The 22,148-nt window shown below is 40.8% G+C and overlaps 2 protein-coding genes across 2 annotated transcripts in view; both read right to left on the reverse strand.

The window, feature by feature from the left end:
* Window positions 1-10,585, reverse strand: part of LOC129837909 (juxtaposed with another zinc finger protein 1-like) — a 51,501-nt gene extending 40,916 nt beyond the window's left edge. The window contains exon 1 of the mRNA XM_055904432.1: window positions 10,104-10,585. Within this exon, the coding sequence (XP_055760407.1) occupies window positions 10,104-10,218 (115 nt within the window). The 5' untranslated portion in view covers window positions 10,219-10,585. The remainder of the gene's footprint in view (window positions 1-10,103) is intronic.
* A 429-nt stretch (window positions 10,586-11,014) lies between these two features.
* Window positions 11,015-21,170, reverse strand: LOC129837910 (synaptonemal complex protein 1-like; the record flags this gene model as incomplete). Its single annotated transcript, XM_055904433.1, is given in 31 exon segments — window positions 11,015-12,412; window positions 12,613-12,702; window positions 12,906-13,013; window positions 13,158-13,226; window positions 13,372-13,446; window positions 13,579-13,752; window positions 13,848-13,925; window positions 14,015-14,089; window positions 14,198-14,290; window positions 14,407-14,517; window positions 14,596-14,712; window positions 14,801-14,863; window positions 14,967-15,029; window positions 15,109-15,171; window positions 15,751-15,832; window positions 15,946-16,016; window positions 16,120-16,237; window positions 16,337-16,440; window positions 16,569-16,673; window positions 16,793-16,909; window positions 17,027-17,088; window positions 17,248-17,315; window positions 17,416-17,600; window positions 17,794-17,888; window positions 19,378-19,486; window positions 19,643-19,716; window positions 19,842-19,908; window positions 20,060-20,118; window positions 20,231-20,304; window positions 20,813-20,880; window positions 21,006-21,170. Coding segments are annotated over 31 exon segments (2,943 nt in total), but the record flags the coding sequence as incomplete, so codon positions are not given.
* Window positions 21,171-22,148: the final 978 nt, after the last annotated feature.

Raw genomic sequence — 22,148 nt, forward strand, 5'->3', positions numbered from 1 at the left:
CATGGCCTAGTCTACACAGCATTACGACATGGCCTAGTCTACACAGCATTACGTTATGGTCTAGTCTACACAGCATTACGACATGGCCTAGTCTACACAGCATTACGATACGGCCTAGTCTACACAGCATTAAGATACGGCCTAGTCTACACAGCATTACGATACGGCCTAGTCTACACAGCATTAAGATACGGCCTAGTCTACACAGCATTACGATACGGCCTAGTCTACACAGCATTACGACATGGCCTAGTCTACACAGCATTACGACATGGCCTAGTCTACACAGCATTACGACATGGCCTAGTCTACACAGCATTAAGACATGGCCTAGTCTACACAGCATTACGACATGGCCTAGTCTACACAGCATTACGACATGGCCTAGTCTACACAGCATTACGACATGGCCTAGTCTACACAGCATTACGACATGGCCTAGTCTACACAGCATTACGACATGGCCTATTCTACACAGCATTACGACATGGCCTAGTCTACAAAGCATTACGACATGGCCTAGTCTACACAGCATTACGACATGGCCTAGTCTACACAGCATTACGACATGGGCTAGTCTACACAGCATTACGTAATGGGCTAGTATACACAGCATTAAGATATGGCCTAGTCTACACAGCATTAAGATACGGCCTAGTCTACACAGCATTACAATATGGCCTAGTCTACACAGCATTAAGACACGGAATAGTCTACACAGCATTAAAATATGGGCTAGTCTACACAGCATTAAGATATGGGCTAGTCTACACAGCATTAAGATATGGGCTAGTCTACACAGCATTAAGATATGGGCTAGTCTACACAGCATTAAGATATGGGCTAGTCTACACAGCATTACGATATGGGCTAGTCTACACAGCATTACGATATGGCCTAGTCTACACAGCATTAAGATACGGCCTAGTCTACACAGCATTACGACATGGCCTAGTCTACACAGCATTACGACATGGCCTAGTCTACACAGCATTACGTTATGGTCTAGTCTACACAGCATTACGACATGGCCTAGTCTACACAGCATTACGACATGGCCTAGTCTACACAGCATTAAGATACGGCCTAGTCTACACAGCATTACAATATGGCCTAGTCTACACAGCATTAAGACACGGCCTAGTCTACACAGCATTAAGATATGGGCTAGTCTACACAGCATTAAGATACGGGCTAGTCTACACAGCATTAAGATACGGGCTAGTCTACACAGCATTAAGATACGGCCTAGTCTACACAGCATTACGATACGGCCTAGTCTACACAGCATTAAGATACGGCCTAGTCTACACAGCATTACGATACGGCCTAGTCTACACAGCATTAAGATACGGCCTAGTCTACACAGCATTAAGATACGGCCTAGTCTACACAGCATTAAGATACGGCCTAGTCTACACAGCATTACGACATGGCCTAGTCTACACAGCATTACGACATGGCCTAGTCTACACAGCATTACGACATGGCCTAGTCTACACAGCATTACGTTATGGCCTAGTCTACACAGCATTACGTTATGGTCTAGTCTACACAGCATTACGACATGGCCTAGTCTACACAGCATTACGACATGGCCTAGTCTACACAGCATTAAGATACGGCCTAGTCTACACAGCATTACAATATGGCCTAGTCTACACAGCATTAAGACACGGCCTAGTCTACACAGCATTAAGATACGGGCTAGTCTACACAGCATTAAGATACGGGCTAGTCTACACAGCATTAAGATACGGGCTAGTCTACACAGCATTAAGATACGGCCTAGTCTACACAGCATTAAGATACGGCCTAGTCTACACAGCATTAAGATACGGGCTAGTCTACACAGCATTACGACACGGCCTAGTCTACACAGCATTAAGATACGGCCTAGTCTACACAGCATTAAGATACGGCCTAGTCTACACAGCATTAAGATACGGCCTAGTCTACACAGCATTACGACACGGCCTAGTCTACACAGCATTACGATACGGCCTAGTCTACACAGCATTAAGATACGGCCTAGTCTACACAGCATTACGATACGGCCTAGTCTACACAGCATTAAGATACGGCCTAGTCTACACAGCATTAAGATACGGCCTAGTCTACACAGCATTAAGATACGGCCTAGTCTACACAGCATTAAGATACGGCCTAGTCTACACAGCATTACGACATGGCCTAGTCTACACAGCATTACGACATGGCCTAGTCTACACAGCATTACGTTATGGTCTAGTCTACACAGCATTACGACATGGCCTAGTCTACACAGCATTACGACATGGCCTAGTCTACACAGCATTACGACATGGCCTAGTCTACACAGCATTACGACATGGCCTAGTCTACACAGCATTACGACATGGCCTAGTCTACACAGCATTACGTTATGGTCTAGTCTACACAGCATTACGACATGGCCTAGTCTACACAGCATTACGATACGGCCTAGTCTACACAGCATTAAGATACGGCCTAGTCTACACAGCATTACGATACGGCCTAGTCTACACAGCATTAAGATACGGCCTAGTCTACACAGCATTACGATACGGCCTAGTCTACACAGCATTACGACATGGCCTAGTCTACACAGCATTACGACATGGCCTAGTCTACACAGCATTACGACATGGCCTAGTCTACACAGCATTAAGACATGGCCTAGTCTACACAGCATTACGACATGGCCTAGTCTACACAGCATTACGACATGGCCTAGTCTACACAGCATTACGACATGGCCTAGTCTACACAGCATTACGACATGGCCTAGTCTACACAGCATTACGACATGGCCTATTCTACACAGCATTACGACATGGCCTAGTCTACAAAGCATTACGACATGGCCTAGTCTACACAGCATTACGACATGGCCTAGTCTACACAGCATTACGACATGGGCTAGTCTACACAGCATTACGTAATGGGCTAGTATACACAGCATTAAGATATGGCCTAGTCTACACAGCATTAAGATACGGCCTAGTCTACACAGCATTACAATATGGCCTAGTCTACACAGCATTAAGACACGGAATAGTCTACACAGCATTAAAATATGGGCTAGTCTACACAGCATTAAGATATGGGCTAGTCTACACAGCATTAAGATATGGGCTAGTCTACACAGCATTAAGATATGGGCTAGTCTACACAGCATTAAGATATGGGCTAGTCTACACAGCATTACGATATGGGCTAGTCTACACAGCATTACGATATGGCCTAGTCTACACAGCATTACGACATGGCCTAGTCTACACAGCATTACGACATGGCCTAGTCTACACAGCATTACGACATGGCCTAGTCTACACAGCATTAAGACATGGCCTAGTCTACACAGCATTACGACATGGCCTAGTCTACACAGCATTACGACATGGCCTAGTCTACACAGCATTACGACATGGCCTAGTCTACACAGCATTACGACATGGCCTAGTCTACACAGCATTACGACATGGCCTAGTCTACACAGCATTACGACATGGCCTAGTCTACACAGCATTACGTAATGGGCTAGTATACACAGCATTAAGATATGGCCTAGTCTACACAGCATTAAGATACGGCCTAGTCTACACAGCATTACAATATGGCCTAGTCTACACAGCATTAAGACACGGAATAGTCTACACAGCATTAAAATATGGGCTAGTCTACACAGCATTAAGATATGGGCTAGTCTACACAGCATTAAGATATGGGCTAGTCTACACAGCATTAAGATATGGGCTAGTCTACACAGCATTAAGATTTGGGCTAGTCTACACAGCATTAAGATATGGGCTAGTCTACACAGCATTAAGATATGGGCTAGTCTACACAGCATTAAGATATGGGCTAGTCTACACAGCATTAAGATTTGGGCTAGTCTACACAGCATTAAGATATGGGCTAGTCTACACAGCATTAAGTAATGGGCTAGTCTACACAGCATTAAGATATGGGCTAGTCTACACAGCATTAAGATATGGGCTAGTCTACACAGCATTAAGATATGGGCTAGTCTACACAGCATTAAGATATGGGCTAGTCTACACAGCATTAAGATATGGGCTAGTCTACACAGCATTAAGATATGGGCTAGTCTACACAGCATTAAGATATGGGCTAGTCTACACAGCATTAAGATATGGGCTAGTCTACACAGCATTAAGATATGGGCTAGTCTACACAGCATTAAGATATGGGCTAGTCTACACAGCATTAAAATATGGGCTAGTCTACACAGCATTACGATATGGGCTAGTCTACACAGCATTACGATATGGGCTAGTCTACACAGCATTACGATACGGGCTAGTCTACACAGCATTAAGATACGGCCTAGTCTACACAGCATTAAGATACGGGCTAGTCTACACAGCATTAAGATATGGGCTAGTCTACACAGCATTACGTTATGGGCTAGTCTACACAGCATTAAGATACGGCCTAGTCTACACAGCATTACGTTATGGGCTAGTCTACACAGCATTACGACATGGCCTAGTCTACACAGCATTACGTTATGGGCTAGTCTACACAGCATTACGTTATGGGCTAGTCTACACAGCATTAAGATACGGCCTAGTCTACACAGCATTACGTTATGGGCTAGTCTACACAGCATTACGACATGGCCTAGTCTACACAGCATTACGTTATGGGCTAGTCTACACAGCATTACGTTATGGGCTAGTCTACACAGCATTAAGATACGGCCTAGTCTACACAGCATTACGTTATGGGCTAGTCTACACAGCATTACGTTATGGGCTAGTCTACACAGCATTAAGATATGGGCTAGTCTACACAGCATTAAGATATGGGCTAGTCTACACTGCATTAATGCAAATACACTGCTCAAAAAAATAAAGGGAACACTTAAACAACACAATGTAACTCCAAGTCAATCACACTTCTGTGAAATCAAACTGTCCAATTCGGAAGCAACACTGATTGACAATAAATTTCACATGCTGTTGTGCAAATGGAATAGACAAAAGGTGGAAATTATAGGCAATTAGCAAGACACCCCCAAAAAAGGAGTGATTCTGCAGGTGGTGACTACAGACCACTTCTCAGTTCCTATGCTTCCTGGCTGATGTTTTGGTCACTTTTGAATGCTGGCGGTGCTCTCACTCTAGTGGTAGCATGAGACGGAGTCTACAACCCACACAAGTGGCTCAGGTATTGCAGTTCATCCAGGATGGCACATCAATGCGAGCTGTGGCAAAAAGGTTTGCTGTGTCTGTCAGCGTAGTGTCCAGAGCATGGAGGCGCTACCAGGAGACAGGCCAGTACATCAGGAGACGTGGAGGAGGCCGTAGGAGGGCAACAACCCAGCAGCAGGACCGCTACCTCCGCCTTTGTGCAAGGAGGTACACTGCCAGAGCCCTGCAAAATGACCTCCAGCAGGCCACAAATGTGCATGTGTCTGCTCAAACAGTCAGAAACAGACTCCATGAGGGTGGTATGAGGGCCCGACGTCCACATGTGGGGGTTGTGCTTACAGCCCAACACCGTGCAGGACGTTTGGCATTTGCCAGAGAACACCAAGATTGGCAAATTCGCCACTGGCGCACTGTGCTCTTCACAGATGAAAGCAGGTTCACACTGAGCACATGAGCACATGTGACAGACGTGACAGAGTCTGGAGACACCGTGGAGAACGTTCTGCTGCCTGCAACATCCTCCAGCATGACCGGTTTGGCGGTGGGTCAGTCATGGTGTGGGGTGGCATTTCTTTGTGGGGCCGCACAGCCCTCCATGTGCTCGCCAGAGGTAGCCTGACTGCCATTAGGTACCGATATGAGATCCTCAGACCCCATGTGAGACCATATGCTGACACATGCACATTTGTGGCCTGCTGGAGGTCATTTTGCAGGGCTCTGGCAGTGCACCTCCTTGAACAAAGGCGGAGGTAGCGGTCCTGCTGCTGGGTTGTTGCCCTCCTACGGCCTCCTCCACGTCTCCTGATGTACTGGCCTGTCTCCTGGTAGCGCCTCCATGCTCTGGACACTACGCTGACAGACACAGCAAACCTTTTTGCCACAGCTCGCATTGATGTGCCATCCTGGATGAACTGCAATACCTGAGCCACTTGTGTGGGTTGTAGACTCCGTCTCATCCTACCACTAGAGTGAGAGCACCGCCAGCATTCAAAAGTGACCAAAACATCAGCCAGGAAGCATAGGAACTGAGAAGTGGTCTGTGGTCACCACCTGCAGAATCACTCCTTTTTTGGGGGTGTCTTGCTAATTGCCTATAATTTCCACCTTTTGTCTATTCCATTTGCACAACATCATGTGAAATTTATTGTCAATCAGTGTTGCTTCCTAAGTGGACAGTTTGTATTCATAGAAGTGTGATTGACTTGGAGTTACATTGTGTTGTTTAAGTGTTCCCTTTATTTTTTTGAGCAGTGTATATTGAATTTGGATTTCAGTGTTCCCTCAACAATTTTTGGTAATGGCATTTTTATAAACGAAGTGATAAAGGATGTGGTGGAACAAACTAGACAGAGACCTAGTCATTAAACCAATGTCCTCTAAAAGTAGCAAATGGTGCCATGATTACAACTCTGCCAGGACTTCTCCCTGCATTCCACCCAGTGACATGTTTAATTTCCCGTAGCGTGGCAGCCATGAACCTACAGTGCATTCTGAAAGTATTCAGACCCCTTCCCTTTTTACACATTCTGTTACTTTACAGCCTTATTCTACAATGTATTAAATATAATGTTTTCCTCATCAATCTACACACAATACCACATATTGAAAAAGCAAAAACAGGTTTAGACATTTTTGCAAATGTACTCAAAATAAAAAACTGAAATACCTTATTCACGTAAGTATTCAGACCCTCTGCTATGAGAATTAAAATTGAGCTCAGTTGCATCCTGTTTCCATTGATCATGGTTGAGATGTTTCTTCAACTTGATTGGAGTCCACCTGTGGTAAATTCTATTGATTGGACATGATTTGGAAAGGCACACACCTGTATAAGGTCCCACAGTTGACAGTACATGTCAGAGCAAAAATCAGCCATGAGGTCAAAGGAATTGTCCATAGAGCTCCGAGACAGGATTGTGTCGAGGCATAGATCTGGGGAAGGGACCAAAACATTTCTGCAGCATTGAAGGTCCCCAAGAACACAGTGGCCTCCATTTTTAAATGGAAGAAATTTAGAAGCACCAAGACTCTTCCTAGAGCTGGCCACCCGGAGAAACTGAGCAATCGGGGGAGAAGGGCCTTGGTCAGGGAGGTGACCAAGAATCCAATGGTGACTCTGACAGAGATCCATAGTTCCTCTGTGGAGATGGGAGAACCTTCCAAAAGGACAACCATCTCTGCAGCACTCCACCAATCAGGCCTTTATGGTAGTGGCCAGAGTGGCCAGACGGAAGCCACTCCTCAGTAAAAGGCACATGACAACTCGCTTGGAGTTTGCCAAAAGGCACCTAAAGGACTCTGACCATGAGAAACAAGATTGAACTCTTTGGCCTGAATGCCAAGCGTCACATCTGAAGGAAACCCGGCACCATCCCTACAGTGAAGCATGGTGGTGGCAGCATCATCATGCTGTGGGGATGTTTTTCAGAGGCAGGGACTGGGAGTCTAGTCAGGATTGAGGGAAAGATTTTATTTAACCTTTATTTTACTAGGCAAGTCAGTTAATAAGAACAAATTCTTATTTACAATGACGGTCTACCTCTGCTAAACCTTGACGATGCTGGGCCAATTGTGCACCGCCCTGTGGGACTCCCAATCACGGCCAGATGTGATGCAGCCTGGATTTGAACCAGGGACTACGCCTCTTGCACTGAGAATGCAGTGCCTTTGACCGCTGCGCCACTTGGGAGCCCAAAGATGAACGGAGCAAAGTACAAAGAGATCCTTGATGAAAATCTGCTTGAGAGCACTCAGGACCTCAGACTGGGGTGAAAGTTCACCTTCCAACAGGACAATGACCCTAAGCACACATCCAAGATAACGCAGGAGTGGCTTCGGGACAAGTCTCTGAATGTCCTTGAGTGGCCCAGACAGAGCCTGGACTTGAACCTGATCGAACATCTCTGGAGATGGCTGTGCAGCGACGCTCCCCATCCAACCTGACACCGCTTGAGAGGATCTGGAGAGAAGAATGGGAGGAACTCCCCAAATGCAGGTGTGTCAAGCTTATAGTGTCATACCCAAGAAGACTCGAGGTTGTAATCGCTACCAAAGGTGCTTCAACAAAGTACTGAGTAAAGGGTCTGAAGACTTATGTGAATGTGATGTTTCTGTTTTTTTGGTTTTAATACATTTGCAAAAATGTATTAGATTGATGAGGGGAAAAAACGACAATCATTTTTAGAATAAGGCTTTAACGTAACAAAATGTGGAATAGTCAAGGACCCTGAATACTTTCCGAATGCACTGTATCTCATGGTTTTGTTCTGGTCAAGGGGCTCTCTCTGGGGTTCAGCCAAGGGATACGATTGATTTTGGAACAGATTGTTTATCATTCTGGACTGGGGTGATGTCATGGATCTAAAAAGGCAACAAGAGACTGCCTATATCTTGAGCCAGAATCCTGTCAGGCCTGACTGAATGCAGTGGTTGGTTGGAGTCTTTAGGAATGGTTGCCAGCTGATCAGAGACAGGCATCATGTTCACAATGATAGAAGCTTAATCAATATGGGAGGATCTTCTGTTACTGTGACCCTTGAGGGACAACATCATGTGTGAGTGAGAAGAGGTGGGGGCTTGATGTGACCCACATCCAGGTTCATCAATATTCAGTAACTCTGTGCAGCACAACAAGACTCACGCCCACATGTCTCCCAGGGTGACTAACATTCACCTCCACTGTTCTGTACTCCTCTACTGTCTGCTGCATACTCTAGCAGTTTGTGTGAGAGTGAGAGAGACTCACAAATTCTGAATGCAATTATAATGCATGAGTATAACATTGTAACTAAACATAACATGCACTGTGATCTGAGCCCCATGGCCATTGTAATCTCATAGTAACAAGGAAGGCACCGTTAGAACAGTGTAAAAACAGTAATTGTCAACAAACTAAGGAGCTTCATCTTCAATTAGGTTTATTTAAAGCTACTCAAGTTGTCAACAATGGTTCGTTCTCAGTGGTGTAAAGTACTCAAGTAAAAATACTTTAAAGTACTACTTAAGTAGATTTTGGGGGTATCTGTACTTTACTATTTATATTTGTGACAAGTTTTACTTCACTACATTCCTAAAGAAAATTGTATTTTTACTCCATACATTTTCCCCTGACACCCAAAAGTACTTGAAACCTTTTTAAATGCTTAGCAGGACATAAAAATTCACGCACTTATCAAAATAACATATTTGGTCATACCTACTGACTTTGATCTGGCGGACTCCCTAAACACACATACTTCATTAGTACAATTCGTCAGTGTTGGAGTGTGCCCCTGGCTAGCCGTAAATAAACAAAAAACAAGAAAATGGTGCCGTCTGGTTTGCTTAATATAAGGAATTTGAAATTATTTACATTTTTACTCTTGATACTTAAGTATATATAAAACCTAATACTTTTACTCAAGTAGTATTTTACTGGGTGACTCACTTTTACTTGAGTCATTTTCTACTAATGTATCTTTACTTTTACTTAAGTATAACAATTTAGTATTTTTTCCCACCACTGTTCGTTCTATCATTGCGCTGCCTAGATGCAGTATCTAGCAAGTGTTTGCAACGTAGCTTGCCTAGGCCTAGTGCTGCAAACAGACAGGGCTGCAAATGGCAATAGCGAGAGTGAGCAATAGCTCAACACGGTTCCGTGCGTAAACCTTAAATGCATTGACCAACTGCCGCTCCCGAAGTGCGAGATGGTTCCTAATCGTGCAGTTTGTAGCTATACATTGCAATACTATAGCGTGACAGTATGTAAACAAAATCTAAAGACAAACGTCCCATCAATACCACACCTAACAACAGCGCTGTCAGACGCAGGAAGTAGCTATAGCTAGCTAACTGGTTCGAACCAGCCCTAGCCAGGGCAATTGCAGAAGTGGAGTGAGCACAGATTGACTGTTTCTGTTTGGTTCGTTCAATACTTACCGATGTGGTTATCCTCAATGTGCACGATGAGTTCGGCCAACGAATCGAAGTGGAGTCCGCAACCACCGAACCTACAAATGTTAGAGAAGAAGGAGGCAGCGGCGATGCCTGTCATGGTCTAAGCTACCTGTACATTGAATATGTGGGCCAGTGAGGGGAGTCAGCTACAGACACCAGCAGGCAGCGGCGCTAGCAGCTGGAGCATAAGCATGGGGTGGGAGAGTGGAGCGAGAAAGAGCAGAGGGGCTATGTTCACGTGCTAGTCGGAACTGGGGAACTCGGAAATTTCGATTAGCTAATTTGTTGAACGCGGAACGTGAATAACTACAACCAGTTAGCAAGTCGAACATTTCCGAGTTTCCTAGTTTAGACTAGCACTTGATTGCGGCAATGGGGCGGCAGGTATTCTACTGGTTAGAGCGTTGGACTAATAACCGAAAGGTTGCTAGATCGAATCCGCGAGCTGACAAGGTAAAAATCTGCCGTTCTGCCCCTAGGAAAAGTTAACCCATGGTTCCTAGGCCATCATTGTAAAAAAATAAAATGTTCTTAACCGACATGCTTAGTTAAATAAAACAAATACAATAATAAATAAGGACAGTGACAATATTATTGCCTGTTGAGCACCCCTTAGGTAACTCACTTTATAATCGACGTCAATAATATACTTGACGTATTGCGTTGCAATATTGTGAATTGTAGGCCAGAACAGTAGGCAACACATTTCTAAAACACAATACCTGTTTGAATTATGTGATAGGGTAGTAGGAACCTTACTTTTGGTCATTGTTTCCCCTGGGATCCTAATTAGGGAGGGTCACTTTAAAATGTTTAAAACGGGTGTGTTAGTCAGAGGGAGAATATTACCATCTGAGTAAATACAAATAAATGACTAATAAATTGAAGCATCATTTTATTTGGTAGTAATATAAATAACAATACGTCATACAACGTTGCTAAACGCAATATACACTAAAAGTATGTGGACACCTGCTCCTGCAACATCTTATTATAAAATCATGGACATTAATATGGATTTGGTCCCCCTTTTGCTGCTATATCAGCCTTTACTCTTCTGGGAAGTCTTTCCACTAGATGTTGGAACATTGCTGCAGGGACTTACTTCCATTCAGCCTCAAGAGCATTAGTGAGGTCAGACACTGATGTTGGGCGATTAGGCCTGGCTTAGTCGGCATTCCAATTTATCCCAAAGGTGTTCAATGGGGTTGAGGTCAGGGCTCTGTGCAGGCCAGTCATGTTCTTCCACACTGATCTTGACAAAGAATTTCTGCATGGACCTCGCTTTGTGCACAGGAAACGGCTGAAACTGGAAAGGGCCTTCCCCAAACTATTGCCACAAAGTTGGAAGCACAGAATCGTCTACAATGTCATTGTATGCTGTAGCGTTAAGATTTCCCTTCATTGGAACTAAGGGGCCTAGCCCGAACCATGAAAAACAGTCCCAGACCATTATTCCTCCTCAACCAAACTTTAGTCTGTACTATGCATTCAGGCGGGTAGCATTCTCCTGGCATCCACCAAACCCAGATTTGTCCATCGGACTGCATTGCGTTTGGTGATCTGAGGCTGCTCGGCAATGGAAACCCATTTCATGAAGCTCCCGATGAAAAGTCATTGTGCTGAAGTTGCTTCCAGCGGCAGTTTGAAACTCGGTAGTGAGTGTTGCAAATGACAGGCAATTTTTACACACTTAAGCACTCGGCAGTAGCCAAATCCACTAATTTAAAGGGGTGTCCACATACATTTGTATATATATAGTGTATAGGTTCATAAAAACCGCACAAGCAAAAACAATGTTACAAACAAATAAATTCAATTTCATGAAAACATTAACTTATTCATGTTGAATAGAGTCAAAGGAGGCAAGTTTGCTCAAAACAACAAGCATTTGACATATTTTGCCATGAATAATGTGAGTAAAGTTGCTAAACAGTAACAACAAAACAATATAACATACTTGGTTCATTTCAAATTGATTTGACTTACATTTGAAATTCCTATTTCGGTCAACAGCTTTCCCAGCATCAGACAACTATAGACATGAATGAAATTTTAGAGCAGTGGTGTAATGAAAATAGTATAGACCGTTTTCAGATTTGTCAGACACACAGAAAACGGTCTATCTTGAAAAGCACAGCACTTGCTTCTTATGCAAAGATCTTTTCAACTGTTTTTTTCTTCTTCTTTTCAGCACCAGTGACAGATGTCCAACCAGCATCCCGCATCCTTTTCATTGCAGCGAGCTTTAAAGTACTCCCAGGTGATTTCTGAATGGCAGGGCTCTGGATCTGAAACATTACAGACTAATACTGACCTGGACATCACAGCATTAACTACTTTTAAGTTACAGACTATATTTTAGAAGTTGCAGAGTATAGACTATACCATACAATGCAATATGATATTTCACAACCTATTTCATAATACAGAGGGTGTACTGCCAAGTAAGTCAAGTATTTGGTGTTAATGTAAGGCTGGCTCATTCTACCTTCCTGAATATGTCCACTTTTTGATTCTGTGCTGCTGGGACACTTGGCTGCAGGCGGCTCTTGAATGGATCAGTTGCAACTGCAATGCTCTGCCATTATACGGATCAGAAAGACCCAAGTTAGAAGATGTGATATGTAAAGCAAAATTATTTCCACAATTAAATGTGCATGTGCACACCATACAGCTTGCATATAAAGTTATGATAATAAATCCTGAGTTTGAACAAATCCAATGTTTTAAGTCTACCCAAGTTCAAGCAGTGTGTTCATTAGATCTTGAAGCATTATTTACCAATAAATCATTATGTTCCGAGCTGTCAGACTTGGGGTCAAGCTCCAAGGTGCTCTTCCCCCAGGGCACAGATTTCCCAGTGGACGGAGGAGTTCTGATTCTGTAAGACTGTGGAGAAAATCACTCAATCACTCACAAACAAATAGGATGGAGAGAATCCTCTGGGGGAATGGCTCACATATCACAGTCAATAAATGAAAACACAGTTAATGAATACTAAACATAAAAAAATCTATCAACATACTCCAATACCTTAATCCGTGGTGTTGCACTAACTATATTGGTGGAGCTCCAAGATGGAGTTCTGAGAGCTTCAGTTTCCTTTGACGCATGAAACATACAGTACAACGTCAGTTCATCTAATCAATTCTACGGTGATCATACAACATACAGATCATTTATTATTGAATAGCCTAAGTTATGCATTATGAATACAGCACACAAAATAATCAACCAATTCCAATACCTTAATTCGTGGTGTTGCTGCAACTCTAGTCATGGAGCTCCAAGATGGAGTTTTTGGGGCTTCGTTTTCCATTTCCTTTGACACATCAACAATATCAGTTCATCTAAGGTATTATACAGTGATGATGCACATGGATGTAGTGGAGAAACATTTCAGAAAATGTTTGACCTGAACACAAGCATTTTTAAGAAGTTCATGATCACTTACATTAATGTTTGGAGTCACAACAACTATTTTCTCTGAGGTTTGGGATGGGGTTACAGAGGCTTTTTTTGACTTTCTCTGACTGTCCTTTGCCAAACGGAACATAGGCATCTTGGCGGAGGAGTATACTTTGGGGATTTCAGAACACTTAACTTCTTTGGACTTTGGCTCAGGCACCTAATATGTAAATATAATTTATTTTAATTTTATTTTTTGTCAGACACTTTTAAACAACACAAACTGTTGTCATGCTCTGATATCTGAATATCTACCTGTTCATCCTGTGTCTTCAGTTGCCTGCTCATTTTCTTTTCTTTTTTCAGGTCTGTAATCTCTTGTAGTAAGCTTTCCTACAACCCAACATGACATCACGACTGAGTAAATAGACAACATTTGTCACCTGACACAGCTTTGTCAGCATGGGACATGACACACTTACCCTCTCGTTCATTTCTTTCTTTAGTTGTTCCTTCAAACGGTCATTCTCAATGTTCTGCTGTGACAGCGCCAATTCCTGAGAAAAAATCAGAAAAATATCCAAGAAGCAGAGGTATAACACTCTACTGAAATGTTCCCAGTTAATCCAATCTCATGTGTATTTCTCTACTATATGGTAGCATACCAGTGATGTTCTATTAGCAGTTGCCTCCATGTCTTTCCTCTTCTTCTCATCAAGCTCTGCATCTTTCTCGTCAACCATTTTGTCATACTGGTTCTGATACCAACAGAGAACTAAATGTTAACAAACACACATGGATAACATTTCATACAACATGCAAGATGGCACGGTGTTGGTGTAATCTGTGGATATTGCCCTAAAGAGAACTTTACCTTATGCTTTTCCATCAAGGCAACCATGTCTGCTATCTTGTTCTGACATTTGATTTCAGTATCTTCCTTACTCTTGATGGCATCTGTTGCTGTAAGATGTAGCTTTTGCACCTGCAGGGATCAACATGTGCAGCAAGTATGTTGCCACATCTACCAGAATGTACCATATTATTAACTTCCAATAAGCACCTTTTTCTGAAGCTCTGTCTCAGATGTTGATTTGGTTTCAAGGTCATCAAGCAAATTTTTACATTCCTCTTCATTTAATCGTTGAACATTTTCTGACTCCTCTTTCAATTTGTTTATCTGTAATGGATGAAAAACCAAGTTGCATCACAACTGAATTACAATGTTGCACTTGTCTTGTAAATTACCATTTAAAGCCACGCGGTACCTCATTTTCAAGTTCACTGGATTTTGCTGTCTCAACTGCAATTTGTTTCTTCAACGTTTTGTTCTGAGAACAAGTGAATGAAAAACAGGTTATAGAAAGCTGAACAGTTTATATTATTGTATAATTCATTTGTCATTTTATAATCGATTTTTTAGTCAACACAAACCTCTTTTTTGTATTCGTCCTGGACTTTAGTTTTACTCTCTAATTTTATCTTCAGGTTGGACAGCTAGAGAGAAAAAGCAAAGTGTTTGATAAGATAATTAAAGACAAAATAATCCAAGTGTAGACATGACGTTGATAATCACCTTTGACTCCACTGCTTTCATTTGTTTATCTTTCTTTGAGAGCTCAGCCTGCAGATCTCCACACTATAGAAATGAAGTCAAACAGAAAATAGTGAACTTTATTTACTATAACTCATCAGTGTGAATATAGAATAAAACAGACGTGCATTTAGATTTGTACATTTACAGTACTTGGCCATATTTTTTTTTATTTTTTTTAAAAACAGTGTTAAACTGACATCATGTTGAAAGTTCCAATACAGACATTTTATCTCAATATCAAATATTTTCTGGGTAACAATTAAGTACCTTACTGTGATTGTTTTAAAATAAAATGGTAAAAAAATAAACAAAAATAACTTCTTAGCAAAGAGCAATTTCTCAAGCAATAATTCTGCTAGGACTATGTGGGAGTGGTTTGAGTAGGGAGGGGGAAACTGAAAACTAGCTGTTATTGGCAGAGGTTGGAACACTCTTTCTTATTGGTCTATTAACTAATTTACCACATGGTGATGACATCAGGCAGGCCAAAACTCCATTCCACCAAAACATGCAGAAATTTCAGGCGGTCTTTTCAAACTGCTTTTACACTAAAAGGGCATTATCATAATTTTCACAATTTCACAATATTATTCCAACCTCATTAGACAGTGATTTGCTTACACTTTCTTCAAGTTTCTTCTGCAGATTCTCAGTGTCTTGGCCTTGCTCTTCAACTTTGGCATTTAAGGATTTCAATTCCTCTCTACAGGAAAAAGGTGAATGATTTTGAAAAAACAAATAAATGTTGCTGCATGCAGCAGCATTGTATAATGACTATCATTACTAAAGATTTATAAACAATTAACTCTAACTGACCGTAATTGGTGGTTTTCTTCTTGGAGTCTTTCAATTTCCTTCTTCATCTTCATCTCTTTTGCCTCGCTCTCCTGAATGACAAGAATATTCCCATTACAACACAATACCATGAATTATCAGCAAACTGCTCAATCATTCTATACAGACAGCATCACATGTTCAATTCATACAGACCTTAAGTTGTGCTACCAGAATGTTTGCCTCTGAGGATTCATTCTGAATCTGCTCCAGAATAGTCTTCTTCTCAAGCTGCAGCTGATTGAAACTTGCTAATAGCTCCTTATACTTCACCCTGGAGAATAATTCACATTCAGTATTATTTACAGAGACATGGAGGAAAAATATCCATCAGGTTATTGAAAACTTTATACTTGAACATCCAAGGACTCACTCATGCTGTACAATGTCTGTCTTTAGATTCTCTTTCTCCTTGATGGATTTTTCATCTCTTCTCATTGCAGCAGATAACTGCCCCTCAATCTCTTTTATTTTCCTCTGTGGGATACAACATATTAACAATTTCTTTCCTGGACTCATGTATGTACACGTTTCAAACAAAACATTTAAACACAAATATGCATTGCCAATATTGTGCAAGGAAAATCCAATTAATAGAATGAAACCTCAGTCATATTGGCTTTTTCTTTCAAGTCGTTTTGCATCGTTTCAGCATTTCCAAGAGCCTTTTCCAGTAAAATGTTTTCAACAGAAATGGTTTCCACTTTATTCTAGAAGGGTACAACATATTCCAATATTAAAAGGTAATAAGATTTATGCAAACAATATCCTTATGAATAAATAGCGCTATAAATGTATCTACACAACAATCATCTGAACATCATCTTACCTTAACTTGGTGAATTTCAGCATGTTTCCCCTCAAGCTCTGTGGTGAGTTCTGATGTTCTGGTCTCCACAACTTTAATGGTTTCCTCTAGTGACTGTATGGATTTATTTTTGACATCCTAAAGGCAAGAGTAAAATAATTGCTCTTTCATTAACCTCACCATGGACTAGGCATGACAGTTATGAGGGAAGTGCCAATTTGAGTTCACAAAACATAGGGGACATATAATCTTTACCAATTCATCTTCAAGGATTTGTAACTGGCTGTCTTTCTTTTCTTTCTGTTCTTTGATCTCTCCTAGAAAACAAAACTTATATTTAATCGCTGGTTGCATACAAGCTAAAAACAAATGTCAATGTTCGAAAAATAAAGCAATTGTAACACGAAAGGGTGTGTGATACACTTTGTTTTTTTAGCACAGTCGCAAGTACGAGGCAAAGCCGAGCAATACTTTACCTAATTCAAGGTTTTTCCTGTCAAGTTCCTCTGTGACTGCCGTAAGCTTCAGTTCAAGTTCTTTTGCCCTGAGAAACAAGTTAACATTCAAAGTAATATAAGAATCTTGATTAACATTTTGGGGTTCACCAAACAGGGGACAAAATAGTAACTTTATTCATTTCCCACCTCTGTATCTCAACTGTTAATGATGTCTGAAATTCCTGGGCTGTGGCCTGAATCTGTACAAGCTTGTCTGCTTGTTGATCTTTTATTTTGTTGAGCTCTTCCAAGCTTGAGTCTTTCTTGGCAATGACCTTTGCATTCTCCTCTTTGTTGCTCTCTAATGCTGTAGCAATAGCTTTTCTACTTTCCTATAGAGATTTAATGTAACAATGCACGTTTTCCATTGTCTCATTATGTACTGTCCACAGCCACATAAAGATAAATAACTTAGAATGTAAAATGACCAACATATGCCTCCTTGGAATATTCATGATGAACTGCATAACTTGCGTTTAAATATACTTTTTATTAGCATATTGGAGTACAAAACAACATACTAACCTCACATTCTTCATAGAGCTGTTCTGCACTTTGCAGACTTTCTAACAGAGATTGTTGTTCTTGTTTGGAACGTTGAAGGGCTTCCTGGTGTTGTTCTGTCAAAGGAAATAAGATGTTAATGTTTTTGTCGTAAAATATGATATTATACAGGAGTAAGGAAGTTTCACTTCCAGTAAAATGCATGAAATGGATTTAAAAGTTCACCAAGACCTATTCGGATGGAATTCATTTTACTGAGCGTAATGTAATTGTGCACAAGAACAAAAGACCACATCTGTAATTTTAGTCCTGAATCTGCCATGGCAGGAGAGTAACAATTCCAGCCAGAATAACCAATGTACTCCGATATTACTACTCTCGTTCTTATCGACATCACTGTGTTTTCCGTGACATTAGAGTTTGACAAGTATTGCTTGCAGTTTGAGCAAGAAAACATAGAACTGATTTGATCAATTGAAGCTTAAAACAAAGTGCTGCATATACACTACATTACCAAAAGTATGTGGACACCTGCACGTCAAACATCAAATTCCAAAATCATGGGCATTAATATGTAGTTGGTCCCACCCTTTGCTGCTATAAAAGCCTCCACTTTTCTGGGAAGGCTTTCTACTAGTGGTTGGAACATTGCTGCGGGGACTTGCTTCCATTCAGCCACAAGAGTAAGTGAGGTTGGGCACTGATGTTGTGCGATTAGGCCTGGCTCGCAGTCGGCGTTCCAATGCATCCCAAAGTTGCTCGATGGGGTTGAAGTCAAGGCTCTGTGCAGGCCAGTCAAGTTCTTCCACACCGATCTCGACAAACCATTTCTGTATGGACCTCACTTTGTGCACGGGATGGGGGGTAAAGGTGACCATACATACACATACTTTTGTATACAGTGTATATTTCATATAACTGGCCTGCCTTTATCAACTTTCAAAGTGAATACTTTTGTTTATACCTTTTGTGCCAGTTAACTGAAATTGAACATTGCCAAATGCATCAGTTTAATTAAACCTAAATACGCAATAAAAAAGTATCGCGGTTATAGGCTTATTACTACATCCATTTTGAGATTTGTGAATTATTGATATGTAGCCATTGATTCTTGAAGAATATAACATAAATGCCTCATGAGTTTAGTTCAACTGTCGTACCCCATCAGAACCAAAAATATAAGCTTGTTTTACTCTGTTTGTAAACAATGTAAATGTAAACAAACACTATATAGCCTAAAAACATGATTACAACTATAATGTTGATATCATGGATGCGAGAGTGGTTACACTTCTTTAACCCCATCCCTACGTTTTTTTTTTACCAAAACAAGGCATTGTTAGCGTTTCAACTGCTGATTGTCTCTTTAAAGAAACCCTGGCTGTTGATGTAGTAGGCAGCAGATCAATAGATCAATAGAACACAAAGCATCCCTGATCCACTGAGGTTGACTTTGTTGGAGATGGCAAGTTCACTTTCTCATCCATAAACGCATCTCAAGTGCAAATAGGTAATTACATAACCAACGTCTCTAGTAATACTAGTCCCGTCCAAATAGGGCTTAAGACCTAGGCCTAATCAATGAACAAAATGTGCCCATCTTACGTGCTGCCTGTTGTAACCGTTTGCAACTCTCTAGGGTTTCATGGAGGTTGAGCAGGATTGCCTGAAGTTCTTTTTCTTTGTCCTTCATTTTCATCTGAAGTAACACAACCTGTAAGAGGCATTTTCAGTTTCCATAGTCTACATACACAACGCCAAATACTGTTCATATTGTTTGTGACAATAGGTTACCAAAAATGTGTGTTTTAGGAACCACTCAGAGAGGGTGTCCATTACTCTACTCATGTTCAGTCAGTTATAGACCAACCTCCTCTTCTTTCATACTGAATTCTTTCTCAAACTTCTCCTTTAAAACGGCAAATTCTTCCAAATCCTCTTTGACTGTAAAATATTCACATCATTGGAGTTATTGTTCTCTTTTTATATACTGTGTAAAGTGCCTAGTGTTATGTTCACAACAACACAATACAAGTGCCTTGATGATGATATATTTCAAGTATACATACCTTTCAGCATTTCATGGCGGTCAGTTTCTGCTTGAATACGTAGGCTTTCAAAGGCAGCATTCATCCTCTATAACAATTAATAAAAATGTTTTTACAAATATTCTTCTTCACTAGCATCATATAACTGACGCCATACATGCTGTATTAATGAAGATAACAAATCAATTATATCAATTATATTATTTTTTATCAAAAGAACAGAAAATTATAATATTCACCTGAATAGTTTCACTGTTTTCCATGAACAAGTGATGGGTTTCCTCTCTTTCAGATTCAACTAAGAGAACATAGGTTGGTTTGAGGACAACGTAGACCACAAAATGTCATCATTTCACATTCAGGCAACTAGCATGTACACTTAGGCTGAGTAGTCGGCATGTTTTACTCACATAGATGGATTTTCTCAGCTGATCTTTCAAACGTATCCTTTAGTATATTACATAGGTTCCGTGTTGCATTGTTTCTGTTGGAAAAATAAACATTACAGAAAAAAGCAGAATTTATTTATTTATTTATTTCACCTTTATTTAACCAGGTAGGCAAATTGAGAACCCGTTCTCATTTACAATTGCGACCTGGCCAAGATAAAGCAAAGCAGTTCGACACATACAACAACACATAGTTACACATGGAGTAAAACAAACATACAGTCAATAATACAGTGAAAAATAAGTCTATATACAATGTGAGCAAGTGAGGTGAGATAAGGGAGGTGAAGGCAAACAAAATCTATATATAAATAAATAAAAATATAAAAAGGCCATGGTGGCGAAGTAAATACAATATAGCAAGTAAAAAAAAAAAAAAAAAGTAGATAGTAGAGATAGAAAAAGTAGAGATAGAAATAATGGGGTGCAAAGGAGCAAAATAAATAAATAAAGTAGGTAAAGAGGTAATAAGAGATAATAAGAGGTAAGAATGATGATGATACAATCTATAGTGACAGTATCATGTTATAATCAAATACATACTTGTTCTGCAGATCATCATTCTCACTGATCTGATCCTCTAGTTTTATGCTGAGGCTTTCATTTCCGAACTAAAACATAAAGGAAAGGAAAAATAGGATATATAATAATAATAATACTTTTTTTTAAAGGACTTTAGCATTTTTACTCTGTCTTTTCAATATAGGCCTATACCTGTACATTTAGTGGTACATACCTGCAATTCTTGAATGGCTTTACGTTGGGTTTCAATTGTTCTTTTGTTTTCTTGCAGCTTCCTGTCTTTTTGCACAGCTTCTGAGTCCACTTTGACTTTCCAATGTTTTACTTTCTGAACTTCTTCAAACAGTTTTGAATACAGCTGACCGGGTTTGCAATTGGTCTAAGAAGATTTAGAAAACCCATGTCAGAACTCTACAGCACAATCTCTGCATAATCACATCAGCGGAGGCTGGTGGGATGAGCTATAGGAGGACAGGCTCATTGTAATGGCTGGAACGGAATCAATGGAACGGAGTCAAACGTGGTTTCCATATGTTTGATACGTTCCATTTATTCCATTCCAGTCTTTACAATGAGCCTATCCTCCTATAGTTATTTCCTCCAGTCTCCTCTGAATCACAGCCTATTATGTAAAACTAATGCTCCTGAGAATTGAGATAAAGGCTAATTTGCTCACATGCGACTAATCTCGGTTAACCCAGAACTAAAGTCTTGCATAATTGATCAGATGCTCGATTAAGTTCTGGTTAAAGAAGTGTTAAGAGAAGAGACAGAACGAGGAGCTCTACCCTCTCTCTTTGCAAGTTACGGGCAAGTCTATGGGCCAAATGTCCCCTCCCCTTCCGAAATTCGACACACACCAAATCTTGATTTTTCCAAATAACCGGTGACAAAAAAAAACAAGGACCGGAACTAATGCTGCTCGCTATCTCCCACATCCCGTTGTATCATGACAGACCTACGGTACGGTACCATTTATGTTTCCGTAGTCTGTCCACCAGAGATTAACACTCAACTAATATTGGCTTGCTGGTGAGTTGTAGAATGTGTTATCTATCTAGGCCAGTGATATTCAAACTCTTTCAGAAGGGACCCCATTTCTTTAGCCACAATTTCTGGTGACCCCACCCCTCCCCAAATCTGATGACACAACATTAAAATCAGTCTATTTCAATGTTTACATCAACAAATAACCTTAAATTCATTAAATGTTCATATTTCTTATCAATGTATCTTTCCCAAAAACGTTTGTATGTTGTCCCATACAATAATTTGTACTCTTCAGCGCTCTGGCTGGGCCACTCAAGGCACAAATCAGAGACTTGTCCCAAAGCCATTCCTGAGTTGTCTTGGCCGT

This window comes from Salvelinus fontinalis, chromosome 38 (assembly GCF_029448725.1).
Source record: "Salvelinus fontinalis isolate EN_2023a chromosome 38, ASM2944872v1, whole genome shotgun sequence".
In the NCBI taxonomy this organism is placed as follows: Eukaryota; Metazoa; Chordata; class Actinopteri; order Salmoniformes; family Salmonidae; genus Salvelinus; species Salvelinus fontinalis.